The sequence below is a fragment of the Chiloscyllium plagiosum genome, chromosome 30, assembly GCF_004010195.1.
Source record: "Chiloscyllium plagiosum isolate BGI_BamShark_2017 chromosome 30, ASM401019v2, whole genome shotgun sequence".
Taxonomy (NCBI): Eukaryota; Metazoa; Chordata; class Chondrichthyes; order Orectolobiformes; family Hemiscylliidae; genus Chiloscyllium; species Chiloscyllium plagiosum.
In genome coordinates, this window is record NC_057739.1 from 19,971,568 (window position 1) to 19,986,656 (window position 15,089).

Genomic DNA, 15,089 nt, shown 5'->3' on the forward strand with positions numbered 1-15,089 from the left:
TTGCTATCCAGGGTCAATCATCTCAATTCCACAATATTTTTGCAGGATGGTGCCCTAGTTCCAACCATCTTCAAGTAACATTCACAGCTCACAAATGCTGAGAAATGACCAAAACCCTTGACATTTACTGGTATTGCCATCACTGAATCACCACTTTGCTTACCAGGTATTTTTGGAATGTTGAGTATTCTCTACCAGAAAGACTCTTGCAAAGATTTAGTTTAAATTATATGCCATTTCCCTATTATCAATTCCAGTCACATCCTCCAAATGTTCCTGACTCACTTTAACTGTTCACCTTTTAAAAAAGTGTGAGAAGCTCTTGCAGTTTGATTTTATGTTCCTTGCTACTTTACTTTCATAACAAATTTTCTCCATTTTCATTAGCTTGTTAATGATCTGCTGCCAAAACCTCCCAACCCTCTGGCATTCTATTAGTTTTCACCACTTTGCATGCCTTAGTTTTTGATTGGATATTCTGACTGACTTTTTAAACTGCAATGTTTGCTGAGCATTATGAAATATCTGCCACAGTTCATCTACTGACCTTTCCCTCAGTTTCCTCTTTTAGCACATTTTAGATAAATTCTTCTTCATACCTCTGCAATTACGCTTAAGCTGAAGACACTGGAGTGAGATCCAAATTGCTCTCTGAAACTGAATTTGAACTTCCACCATGTTGTGTCACTGCCCCTTAGAGAGTCCTTAACTAGAAAATCTCTTATTAATCCCACCTCCCAACACATGAACTCTATAATTGTTCATTTCTGGGTAATTTGTGTAATTACTGCTCAAAGAAATAATCCCTGATGCACTCTTTCATGTTACCCTCATCTATGACTTGACAAGTTAATGTACATTTTGAAATCAGCCATTCAATTGCAATGCCCTTCTTATATGCTTCCAATATTTCCTGATTTATTCTTTGCCCTACAGTGAGACAACACTTTCCGGACTATAGACAATGGCCACCCATGACTTCTTTCCTCATGTAATTTCTTATTTCTACCCAAACTGATTCCACATCTCAATCTATTGCACCTATATCGCTACCCACCATGGCACTGATATCTTCCTTTATTAACAACGCTATCACACCTCCTTTTCCTTCTGCCTCTTCTGGACCATCAAATATTAATGAACAGTGAGTTCTCAATTGTTCTCCCCCTCAAACACATCTCTGTCATGGCTATCAAGTCATATTCATGAATTTCAGTTTGTGCCGTCAATTCATCTTTGGATTCAAGTTCACTACAAGAAGTGCACACAAATACAGAAGCTGAGATTTCAGTTCAGTACTGTTGAAGGTGCTACATTTCAGACGAGGTGTTAAACGGAGGCCCCATCTGTCTGCTCGGGTAGATGTGAAAATATTTCATGGCACTACTTTGGGGTTTACCCCTGGTATCCTGGCCAATACCTATCCTTCAATCATGAAACAAGTATAATTGAGCCATGTTGAAACTTTATTGCTGGAACAGCACAGCAGGTCAGGCAGCATCCAGGGAACAGGAGATTCGACGTTTCGGGCACAGGCCCTTCTTCAGGAAATCTGAAGAAGGGCCTGTGCCCGAAACGTCGAATCTCCTGTTCCCTGGATGCTGCCTGACCTGCTGTGCTGTTCCAGCAATAAAGTTTCAACTTTGATCTCCAGCATCTGCAGACCTCACTTTCCCCCCTAATTGAGCCATGGTCAAATTGCCACTTGTGGAAACTTGCTGTTTGCAAAGTAGCTGCAAAATTTTCTCTATTAGGGAACACACTAAAAGTATTTCCAATACAAGGGCTGCACAATCGCTCAATGCTTAGTACTACAGCCTCACAGCACCAGGGACTTGGATTTGTTTCCACTGCTGGGTGACTGTCTGTGTGGAGTTTGCACATTCTCCTCATGTCTGCGTGGGTTTTGTCCAGGTACTCCGGTTTCCTCCCACAGTTAGTACTACAGCCTCACAGCACCAGGGACTTGGATTTGTTTCCACTGCTGGGTGACTGTCTGTGTGGAGTTTGCACATTCTCCTCGTGTCTGCGTGGGTTTTGTCCAGGTACTCCGGTTTCCTCCCACAGTCCAAAGAAGTGCAGGTTAGGTGAATTTGCTATGCTAAATTGCCCATAGTTGTGCAGGCTAGGTGGGTTGGCCATGGGAAATACAGGGTTACAGGGATAATGGAGTGGGTTGGGTTTGGTGGGATGCTCTGCGGAAGGGTGGTGTGCACTTGATGGGCTGAATGGCCTGCTTCCACACTGTAGGGATTCTATGATAGTTTGGATTGTTCAATGTTTATGAAAATGATAATGTAAACCCATTTTTCTTTTTTTTTTAAGAAAAAGGGTATGACCCTCATGGATTCCAGGTCCTGAGGTGAATATCATTGTGTTCTTCCTTATTCTCCAAATGAATCATAGTCGAAGCCCTAGTAATCTTCGAACCTTTTCCCTCTGCTTACAGCACACAGAGACTGAAAAGAAAATCCTCTGTTTAACCAAACACACACGAAAAGGTAGTTTGATCCTGACAAAAACTTTATTAAATGTATATTTTGCAAAAAGGCAGCTTAATAAAATACTTTGAGCATTTATAGGAACCCACATCTCAGGGGAAAAAGGTAACATGATCACTGATAGCATTATAAAACCATCAAATTTTAAGCAGCAATAGAGAGACCAAACAAAATAAAGTGTGCCACATAGCGAACTGCCTGTAACTGGGATTATACAGAACAGTGCTAATGTGCCCAAGTCTGTACATAGTATGCCTTTTAATAAAATTAAAAGATCATTTATTGCTTAAATTCATATCTTTTCCTTTTCTGTTCAGTCAGCAAAAGCACTTAATCATAATCTATGATACAATGGAAAAGCCCATTTAGTGTCAAACTAAAGGTCATGCCATGAAGCATCAACTGCTCATCCCAAGGATATTCCAGCAATACTTAGTAGTTAAATAAGCATTCACGCTAATAATATGAAATAAAATCTCTTAAATAAAAGCAAGTTCTTTCTTAATGAGCAGGTCATGGAATATTTGGCCTAAAATGATGGCAAAGAATTGGCAGAATGATGTTTTAAAAAAAACAAATTTGGACCCCTTTCACCAACAGAAACTATACTCCATAATTGTTCTCTCTACTCCATGTTAACCTAAATATTTCTGACAGCGACACAATGTCAAAGCTTTTCATCTTGCACCCTTCAGAACAGATGCAAGAATACCAAATTTCAAAAGGAAAACAATTTATATTTCACGAGAAGTAAACTGCTCCCCCTCGAAGTTCGGTAATCTTGCATCAGTCTTGTTTTGTGCAGAAAGGACGACCATCAGCAGTGTGCCACTTTTTCCCAGCAATAGACAAGATCTGGCAGGCTTGTCACGATTTGCCCTTCAACCACATAATAATAGGAACTTGCACCCTATTCACCATCTTGCCTTAAATTAAACAATCCTGTAATCAGCAAAATTTATAGTGTCTCGGTTGTTTGAGAATGCTGGAACAGACCTGCCAACCTGCTCTGGAGAGACAACTGAAGAGAGATTCTGCGTGTAAAAAAAAAAATGCATCTGAGAGTTTTTTGCCATCGTTTATGCTAATTCACTTTTCCGTGATTCATTTAATTGCTCTACAATATCACAGCCTTTATTACAATTAATCATTGGGGCACTTTAGGCAGATATGTCAACAAAACAATGGATAAGGCTTATTCAATCATTAGTCAATATTGTATGACAGAACTACTGACTGTCAACATGGCAGCCAATATTTCTGTACAGGTTATTGCTGAACAATCTATGGCACAAAATTCACAAACTGATAATACACTATGAATCGCACCCAATTCTAGATTATAGGAAGGGTTTCAGAATCATATTCCAAAAAGGTGCATGTTGGCTTACAGTATTTCCCTTAAATAGCTAGCAAATCATAATGTCTATGTTATTTATTCTTTTGTGATGTAATGGTGTCATTTTACATAAAATAAACAAAAGTAGTAATTCTCAGAACTATTCAGATAAGAACATCTACCAGTAACATGTTATCTTTTGTGTTTCATGCATTGTAGAAAAGTGTAATACTTTAGTTTGGCATACTAACTGACAATAGCAGTGTGATCCTGATGTGAAGTACCATTCTCAATTTAATTAAAAGGAATCATTTTCTCAGGATGTTATCATGAAGTGAACAAGCCACAACAGCAGCTGAGCATTTAAAGGGGGGGGGGGGGGTCTGATCCTGTTGCACATTTGAGTGGGAAGCTAACCACAATGAGAAAATTACAAACCACATTTGTGCAAAAATGCAGGTTTATGTATAATAAACCAATCAGGAATCAAACAAGGAAATACATCAGCTCAAACCAAGTAGATCTACTGAAAATGCTTCAAGCACCAGAAAAGGAACCTACAAAGAAGAAGAAAAAGGGTAGACAATAAGCAAGACATACTGTCGTGAGATGCAATACAGAACAAGGCAACAATCCACAATGCACTGTATGGCCAATTAGATATTTCACTGAAGTAATCGTAAAATGTGAGAATGAACAGAAGAAAACCCATTTAGAGTGACCCTGAAATTCTGTAGGCCTTCTGCCAATCTCCTGTCATAGTTATGGTAAGGGACCAGTACAATTCTGATTGAATTTCAGGGCCATTCTATCACCACTGCATGAGTAGGGAGACTGCATTCAAGGTGACAAGCCACACAAGTCCTTTTGGAGCTCCAGTACTGATGGCAGACAAGTGTATTCTCCTACTATTAAGATTCGGATTCTGTTTCTTGTACTTTATGTGCCTCGTGAGAATCTTCTGCTGCTTCAGTGATCTTTGAAGAAATCTCCTCTCCTGTTTCTTTATCATTAGAATCTTCTTGGCAAAGAATCACATTCCCTGGGTATGACTCCTTTTCTTCATGTAAGGCCTTTTCTGGACCGACTGTAGAACTGCAGCCAGCTTCTGTTTTCTCAGGAGAAGATTGGAGGCCACTCTCACCACCGGAGGACTGTACTGTCGCCTGCTGCTGTTCTTGGAGCAACTTGGGACTGATTTCTTCAGAAGGGTTTCTCTCAGCTACATTTGCGTTCTTACAAACCGCTCCATTGCTCAATGAACTCTCTGTCGGTGCAGGCACTTCGGTCGTTTCAATTTTAGCTATTGTCAGCAAGTCGCGAATCTCTTTCACACTATCAGGAGATTTGACTGGGCTGCAAGACTCGGAGTCATCATTTGTGACTTGTTCCTCGTCAGATACTTCCTTGAGGTCATCCATAACTTCAACTTCCTCGGGATGGGAAACACCATCATCTTGAATCATTGACACGACCTGCTTCATCCTTTTCCGTTTATCACTTGCATCAGCAGGGCTGCCACTTTCTTGCTTGTCAAACTCATTGTTCCAGTTGATAGGTTGCTCTTCGAGAAGCAGGAGGTTGGGATCGCTGTTGGACAACACTATGCTGTCTCTGAAGAGGTTGTGCTTTCTTTGAACAGCTGCTTCTTTCACAGCTAAAGCGAAAAGAAAACATTGTAACAGTTACTAACATTGTATCAAAGCAACCCTTCTTAGGCTGATCAATTTATTAAGCAATGTACAATTTGCTGCAGAAAGCGAAGCATGCAAAAATAAATTTTGTTTTGTAACCTGTTAGGATTATTAGTTGCAAGACAACAAATACAAGTGCCTATAACAGAGGTAACCATATAGGTCTTTCACATGGATTTTTGCAATTAAGACCATAAGACCATAAAACATAGGAGCGGAAGTAAGGCCATTCGGCCCATCGAGTCCACTCCGCTGATGAGCATTTCAACTCCACTTACCCGCATTCTCCCCGTAGCCCTTAATTCACTCATGAGGTCAGTGATTTTTAAGATGTTCTACGCTGGCTAGCAAAACAGTCTGCTTCAGTGCAAATGCTCACTATCTACTTCTTACCAGGTAGATGCTCTATACCAAACTGTGATACAGATCTACTTAGGCGAAAAAGAGTTTTGTTGACAGCTCAGTACATACCAAATAACCAGTGTTTTATGTAATTACATCTTCGATTATACAGCAGCAATGGGGCAGGATTGAGAATACTTCACTGAATGGTTTCACATCCATGTTGTAACAGGAATTCCAATGTAAAACCACAAGTGGTTAATTCTGAACCAGACATTTATCCCATGGTTGTTTGGGAGACCTTGCTATGCACAAATTGTTTGCTGGCTTCACTCCATCACAATGCTCACTGAACTTCAAAATAAATCCCATTGGTTGTGAAGAACTTTATAACATTGGATGCTGTGGAAACTATCATAAAATCAGAAGCTTTTTGGACACAAACAATCCTGACAAGTCGTCAATACTATTGCAGTGCATTTTTTTGAATTGGTCAATTCCAAAGCAATTGAACAGTTTTTTCCAAATTAAGTTACATAACCAAGTTGGCACACCGACCACACCCATAATTCAAAAAGGAAAATTCTAACAGTAATTGAAGCTTGGTCTGATAAGCTCTCTTCACAGTAAAACTCAACTTACATGACTAGATATGTGCAACGACTTAAATTTTGAAGGTCGGATCAGCAATAAAGGAAAGGGAAATAATCTATATTTGGAGATGCCGGTGTTGGACTGGGATGTACAAAGTTAAAAATCACACAACACCAGGTTATAGTCCAACAGGTTTAATTGGAAGCACACTAGCTTTCGGAGCGTCGCTCCTGATGAAGGAGCGACGCTCCGAAAGCTAGTGTGCTTCCAATTAAACCTGTTGGACTATAACCTGGAAATAATCTAAGTGATGTGAAGTGCCAAGTACCTTTCTCGACAAAGGTCTCTCAATTAATCAGGTTAGTGAGAAGCTGGGAGGGATTGGTGTTGGCACTGGATTATTCTGTGCCAAGAACTAGTAGTTATTGGATTCCTGGATCTCATCTTGCTTTGTCTTGTAAACAGACAAAAGAAACAGAGGCCAACTACTTTGTCTCATTAGCAAGCAAAAAGACCATTCCAAATGTAATCAAAAATGCAACATGGAGACAGCCTGCACACAAAGGTGCTTATTGCATGGTGATAGGAGAACTACAAATAACACCATTCAGGGTCTTCTCAAATGAAATTCTCAGGAATATGACATTATTCGACTTGTCTTGCACATAATCATCCCATCCAGCAAATAGCGAGCAGACTAACACAAACTAAACTATATTAATTAGGATCAAGTATTCTGATGAAGTATGACAAAATAATCCGACTGAACTAGTCCACTCCCCGTTGTACCTGCTCAAGTGTACTACCTTTCAAACCATTGTAAATTATCTTGCAAATCCTATTTCAGATCCATATCTACCACTGGGTTGTCGAGCTGGGAATCCTCGTTTCCATATTATGTAAGGGAGCAGTGTTAAATTTGACAGAGCTAGGTAGAAAATTGTGTTGGGCAAGGATCCTAATTTTTTTCACTGTTAGATGCTTCACAGTTACAACACAAATGTTTTTCATGAATTACCTTACAATTCATTATAGCCAATTCCCTTTGTTTAGAAGCCTTTGGTACACATACAGTTGGTGACATTGTTTTGTTTTTAAGTACATATATCCAAACTGAGGGGAAGCAGCAGAAGTTTGCGCTATTGGAAAAATATAAGGGATGAGCCGAATATATCTGACATCTTATAGTCTGACCTGCAGCAAAGCCAGAGGGGGATACTATGAGTCCAATTTACCAAAGATGTAACTTCTCCCATTGTTGGTAACCATTTCCCCATATTGCCTGTTATCATAATTGATGAGAAAACCACACCTTTATTTCTGTAGTAAATTCACATTAATGTACATTACTTTAAGGTTCTAGTTTATTAAATTATCTCAATTTTTCAGGAACCTCATCTTATGCAAACTAATAAACTCCTGCCGAAACATATTCGCTTTTTCACCTTACAAAAATAATCTTACCTAACATGATGTCTTTTGAGACAGATTGGAGAACCACCTCTTCAAAAATATTATCTACCAGGATAAACTTGGAAAAGTCCTCAAAGATGTATTCTTGAAATTTAGGTAGAGCCTGTGGAAAGGGATTAAAATCAGTCACTCACGAAGAACATGGGTCAAGCTTTCAATGTGACTTGAAGCAAGACCGTCACAGTGTCATCAGTTTGCTTTAGATTTAAATGCACAATTATCATTAAAAATACAAATTCTTCTGAAAATAATTGAGGCTTATAAGCAAATGAATTCAAAGTCTTCCTGGGTTTGAACATTCTAAGTTCTCCTTGGATAATTTATTTAGCTTTGTGAATCACAGTACCCCTACAATGTGGAAGCAGGTCATTTGGCCCATTGAGTCCACACTGACCCTTTGAAGAGCATCCCCCCCCCACCCAAGAATATCCGTGTAACCCTGCATTTCCCATGGCTAATCCACCCAGCCTGCATATCCCTGGACACTATAGGTAATTTAGCATAGCGAATCCACCTAACCTGCACATCTTTGGACTATGGGAGGAAAGAGCTGAAAATGTGTTGCTGGAAAAGCGCAGCAGGTCAGGCAGCATCCAGGGAACAGGAGAATCGACGTTTCGGGAATAAACCCTTCTTCAGGAAAGACCAGAGCACCCGGGAGGAAACCCACATCATCATGGGGAGAATGTGCAAACTCCACATAGTCATTCACTGGAGGGTGGAATCGAACCCAGGTCCCTGGCGCTGTGAGGCAGCAGTGCTAACCACTGAGCCACTGCCTGCCCAGAACTTGGAATGTTTTAAAAACAAGGATAGATCACAGTGAGCATTGCGCATTTCACTTCTTTTTGGGTGTATTTTGCTTAGGATTGATCTTGAAGGAAATAAACTTTCATTACAATACGCTGGCACATCAGATAATAGATGCAAGGATATTGCTGCAAACAAATGTAAAAATGTGAATTTGCCGAAAACTTGAAGGGAGCAAGAGGCCCTCATTATTGTTTCAACAGATTTGCAACAGATTCTTTTGTTGGTGACAGACGTATCACTTCAATACAATGGGTGACATTGTAGTTTTATGAAGAAAACTCGAAAGCTCACCGTGTTGACAGATGATGAGAGCTTCTTTAGCATGTATGGAATAGTAATCTGGAGCAGTGCTTCTCTGAAAAACTTCTTCCTGACGGTGCTGCTGTCGTAATCGTATTTCTGGACAAAAATAAATAATTATTTTATTGAGGCCAGTGAAATGGAGACAATGGGGACTGAAGATACAGGAGAAATCTGAGGTAATAAAGCGTGGTGCTGGAAAAGGCACAGCTGGCCCAGGCAACATCCAAAGAGCAAGACAGTCTCTCCTGTAAAAGGATTGCAACACAGCGAAAGGAGTACTTGTCATGAAGTCTTACACTTATTTGGACTTCTATAATGCTGCGCTGAAATGCCAGTTTTGTTTACCAAATCTGCCAATTTATTTCTGCTTGAGATATCCGATGATTAGAAGACGGCAAAGTATCGAAATATTAATCCAGTCTGTCCACTCCAACATTACTCCAATTTTAATGTTTGTGGAGAAATCTCAAAGCAATGATCAGAGAATTAACACTGGAATATTCAGGAACTAAATGTTAGACTTATTTTGCTGCGTTATGAGCCACTAATGTATCCTTCAGGAGGAGATTATTGGTTGCCCTACAACTTGTCCACGCTTGTGAATTATGAAACTTGACTCAAGTGTTAGCCAAACTGATCAGTGAACAATGAAGAGAAAGCAGGCTAAAAAGTATCTGTTACAAACAAAATTTTCAAAGATGTCTTGCTGAGACAAAAATAAGATTCACTCAGTGTATACAAAAGTAACACCAAAATACTCGAGTCACTGGAAATCTGAAATTAAATACACTGTAGGTTTGACAGCATCGGTGGAGAAAGAAAAACAGTTAACATTTCAAATTGAATGTAAGTTGTTACCAGAACACTCTCCACAGATGCTGCTGCCAGACCTGTTGAGTATTTCCAGTACACTGTTTTTATTTCATTCGGTGTACAATGGTTAATTTTAATAAAGTAATGTTCACATCTGGACAAGTTATAAATTAGTTATTTTCATGCAACCATTTTTGCTAAAGTATGATTACAGCTAATTAGTAAGAGCTGTGGTGATTGGAGGAATCAAGGATTGTACTCCAGACAACAGGAGTCACTCTCCAAGCTGGTGACTAATGAAAAGTTTACTTTGTTATTGAAATAATTGGGTAGCTTTAATTTCTACAGTTTGAAAAAGGGTCTCTATTATCAAATCCCATTGATTTACAGTGAGATTCCCACACAGCTACAGTAATGCTCAACGTGAAGTTGTCCAAAAAGGAATTTACCTTTCACCTGCCGTGATCGGTTTTAAAAGTTATATTCCCAATAGGCAGAAACTAAAAATTGCAAGACACAAAAAGAAAATGGTCTGACTGCATAATTTACATAGTTAAAGTTGCAGGAGAACTTAAGAGATACATTAACTAGTTTCAAGTTAGCTTTATTGGTTCAATTGAATACAAACTGACAAAAGTCCCAGAAAGCCTAGTCAGCATTATTGAAACTGCAATAGTTTGACTCATCACTCACATTTACCAAATTCAAGTTTGAATATCCAAAGAATATATGGACCTTTACCATAAATCAAACCAACACCCCACATTCTGATTCGACTGCACCTCATTTTTAACTTCAAAAAAATCGTACTTATATTTAATCACCGTCAGGATCTTAAAAAGTGTCCTATAGTAAAAACTGGTAACCCAATTGTATTACATTTACCTAAATCAATGTGTAACGAAATGGAACAGTGGCAGAAATTCAGCAACCATTCAGAGATATGCTGCTCTTAATGGAAAGTTGCTATTACAGTGGAATCTGAATGCTTCCTTTAGCTATTGGATTTAAAAAAGATAATTTTGCAATTTATTGAGGGAACGCAGACTGCAAAAGCAGAAGCCATCGTGAAGAGGATTCCCCTCAAATTCCTGTGGTGGGGTGCAGTTTTGATACAGAATGGAGTTGAGCAGAATGCCTGAGGTCAGAACCTCTTCCTGAATCTTGGGGTTGGAATCAATTACAATGACTAAGGTGGGCACTGACGTTTAGCACAACAAGCTTGGAGTGGGCACGGTGTCTCAACACCACTCCATCTCAGAAATCACTATCACAGCTAAGGACTAAGAAAATCTCAGGCTTTCAGAAACTCTGCTCTTGCAGATGAAGAAACTGAAACTTCAGAGTTATCTTTCCGCTTTAAAAGGAGCATTAAAATGCAAGCTCTTCTGGCTGAATGCCCTGGTCAAGTAAAACAACTGGGGGTACTAAAACGGGGCTCTGAGGTCAGGGAGTGGATAGTGTATAAGGGAAACTGTCTATTGATAGGAGGGTGAGGTGGGTGCAAATTCTGTCTGTCTATTTCCCACACTCACTAGAATTTAGGGGTCAGGGCAAACAGGCTCAAACCTCAGTGAAACTGCATCTTGTCACAAACTCCTGAAGCTACAACGGAAACCTTATATTTTTATCATTTCCATCATGAGGATTTCAGAGCCAATGTGCTCAGTTACCCCAGTGCGAGGTTATACATTATGTTGATGCAGTGATAATCAGAGACTTCCATCTACCCAATAACCCAATTAGCTTTCGGCCTCACCTTCAGAACTCTCTCTTGGATGCGCTGGATTGTCTTGCACAGCTGTTCCTTGTCTGGGGAATGGCCAAGATCTTGGTGGAGAAGTTGCTCAAATGTATACACGGCATTATCCAAAAGCTGAAAATAGAATATAGTATCTATAATAATTTTCCATGCCCCAAACCCATTCATTATCCACACACTGCTCCCCATGATACCATCCAAAAACACATGAATTTCCACAAGTACTCTGACTGTCCTCAGTATTATCCCATCACCATCTCCTGCAAACCCCTCCACTGTTTGAATTGTCAGACTGCTCATCCAACATTGAGGACTGAGGTTGAACATGAATTTCACTAAGTTAAATATTTGGAAGTCTGAAGCCATCGTCTTTTGTCTCTGCTCCCTTGTCACTAATTCCACTTCCCTCCCTGTACAGGCCAGAACGTTGGCGATCCCAGTCATATTTGACCCCAAGATGGAGTTTTCAGTCACATGATGACACCATGACTAAGACTGCCTATTCCAAATTCTGTAGCATTATTAGTCTTCAATGTTGTTGCAGTTCTTCTGCTTTTAAAGCCCTCTTTCAGATTTGGCTAAACTGACACACTCCTGCATCCCATGCTCCATGGACCATAAGTAATCCAAATTGTGGCTAACACACAAATTCTCTTCACACATCACTGCCTTGCTTACTGACCTACCCCAGCCCCCCACAACTTTCTTCCTTCTCCAATTACTCCATAGCCTTCCCCTTTTCAACCTCCAACCTTCTCAGATCACACTCATATCTGCACCAGTTTGGTCTCTGTGTATCCTGGATTTTAATCACTTCATCTGACATCCTCAACCCAGTCCCCAAGCTCTGGAACACTCTGCTGAAACTTTCAGCCCCTCTGCCTCACTTCCCTGTTTCAGACACTATGTAAAAATCTTCCACAGTGACCAATCTTTTGGCTGGCTCACCATGCATGCACATGACTTGCTACGACATTTTATTGTATAATGCCTTCCTGGATTATCTCAGGATAATTTCTTACATTGACATGGTGCCAGTAGAAGTTGTTGTTGTAAACACAAAAAGAAAGCAGGATGCACCGAATGAGTCCTAAAAATATGTATAATGCAAATAGAGACACTAGTCCAGCTGATAAAAGACTAATCAGCCAATGAAGTAGCTGAACAGACGAAACAAAAAGTGTAATGAGCACACATTCAACAATCCAATTTCAAATATGCTCCTTTCAGCCAATGGCAACACACTTTGCTTTCTACCTATTAACTTGTGAATTCACTTATTAATGTCTTTTCAACTAAGCCTTCTAAACATCATTTTGTCACTCAGGAATTTTCTATAACCATTTAGGTTTGGTGTTTAAGTCTGGGTTACTTTATCCTCATTAACCATTAGAGGTAAGCCCACCAAAGTTGGAGAGGAATCAGAAATTAATCAGACGAGCCTTGTAGAATACATCTCCTTTGATAAAGATAGCCATTGAAGTACAGACACTGTATTCTCCAAGCTTCAGATTTGGATAGTGTAATTATGGAGTCAGAGTCATACAGTGTGGAAACAGACCCTTTGATCTAACTCATCCACACAGACCAAACATTCGAATCTGACCAAGTCCAATTTGCCAGCTTATGGCCCATATCCCTCTAAACCCTTCCTGTTCATATACCCTTCCAAATGCCTTTTAAAATATTGTAATTGTAACAGACACTACCACTTCCTCTGGCAGCTGTACAAGCATCTACATGAAAAAGTTATCCCTCAGGTTCGTTTTAAATCTTTCTCCTCTCACCTTTAAGCTATGCCCTCTAGTCTTGGACTCCCTTAACTTAGGAAAAAATACCTTTGCTATTCATCCTCTCCATGTCCCTCTATAAGGTCACCCCTCAAGCTCCGATGCTCTAGGGAGAAAAAAAAACACAGCCTCTTCAGTCTCTCCCTGTAGCTCAAACTCTTCCGAATTGTTTAGCAAGGAGATTTTAGTCAAATGCTGTATTGAGGATTGACCCAAGAGGTAGTTGTGCAGAAAATCAATTTTCCTTTTCATCTGGTTTTAATAATAATTTAATGTTCATCATAAATCAATGCTCAGTTACCTTTGGCCAAAAAGATTTGAGATATTTTCATCATCTCTGCCTCAACACTAGAGGGAGTGAAAGATACTTCCTGCCTACATTGAAGAACTAATTTGCCAACGGCGTGTTATTAGGGAAAAAAATAACAGGAAACAAAACAGGTGGCCTAACTTAGGAACATTAATTTGAGAAGAATCTGAAGGATATGAGCATTTCTTTTCAAAGGATGACAGGAATCCAGAATATAAATTAGATTGTGACTTCATAGCTTTGATCTAAAATAGATTTTATTAGCAACTATTGGAGATTGGAGAATTTCCTCGAAGCATGTTCAGTTTTAAAAATCAACTGAAAAACGTATTCATTTTCTGAAACCCAAGAGAAAACCATCTTTTTACATGTGGTGTTAATGGAGATGACATCTCTACCTATTTTGTAAAAACAAAGACAAGTAACAACAAATCAAGCTCTTAATTCAATCAGGCTCGGCAAACAGAACAGACCTTTCTCACAAAAGCACAGACACATTTTACAATCCCAATTTGATTTTCTTGCCGAGAAAGGATATATAGCTAAGCTTCCTGGAGGCCAATAACTATTCAAAATGTAACTCTATTTGTACATTCTGAAAAGGCAGTACTGCATTTTCACTCTTAAAGGGAAGTAAACTCCATTCTGCTACCTTTTATTTGTGCCAACATCAGGAAATTTGGTTGGAGCACATTTAATCTGTTCGCATGGTTAGCACTGATTACTTATTGTCACACAGCATGGAACAGATGCTTCAGTCCAACTTGTCCATGCTGACTCGACATCCCAATCTGATCTAGTCCCATTTGTCAGCATTTGGCCCAAATCCCTTTAACCTCTCCCTATTCAGATACCCATCCAGATGCCTTTTAAGTGTTGTAATTGTACCACCACGTCTTCTGGCAGCTTATTCCATACACTTACCACCCTCTGCATGAAAAGGTTTCCCCTTTTAAATCTTTCCACCCTCACGTTAAACCATTGCCCTCTAGCTTTGGACTCCCTGACCCCAGGGAAAAGACTTTGTCCATTTATCCTATGTCCCTCATGGTTTTAGAAACCTCTACAAGGTCAGCTCTCAGCCTTCCACACTCCAGGGAAAAAAGCCTCAGCCCATTCAGCCTCTCCCTATAGCTCAAACCCTCCACTCCTTGTTCAATGCTCAAGCTTGAATCACACAATCTTTAGTTGAAGCTTCATCTCAGGCAAAAGCCAAATATGACTTTTTCCGAACGAAGTTAGAGCTTCAGTCTTCTGAATAGATTCCTGGTATCAGTTTAGCCAAGGAGGCCATAAAATTGCTGCCATGTAGGCCAGTGCAGTTTGAATGATGTACAGGGGTATTAGTCATTCAA

General features: G+C 39.7%; 1 protein-coding gene across 1 annotated transcript in view; it reads right to left on the reverse strand.

The window, feature by feature from the left end:
• Window positions 1-2,505: 2,505 nt before the first annotated feature.
• Window positions 2,506-15,089, reverse strand: part of niban2a (niban apoptosis regulator 2a) — a 193,445-nt gene continuing 180,861 nt past the window's right edge. The window contains exons 11-14 of the mRNA XM_043720003.1: window positions 11,632-11,748; window positions 9,048-9,155; window positions 7,935-8,046; window positions 2,506-5,497 (exon numbers count right to left, since the gene is read on the reverse strand). Of these exons, the coding sequence (XP_043575938.1) occupies window positions 4,752-5,497; window positions 7,935-8,046; window positions 9,048-9,155; window positions 11,632-11,748 (1,083 nt within the window). The 3' untranslated portion in view covers window positions 2,506-4,751. The remainder of the gene's footprint in view (window positions 5,498-7,934; window positions 8,047-9,047; window positions 9,156-11,631; window positions 11,749-15,089) is intronic.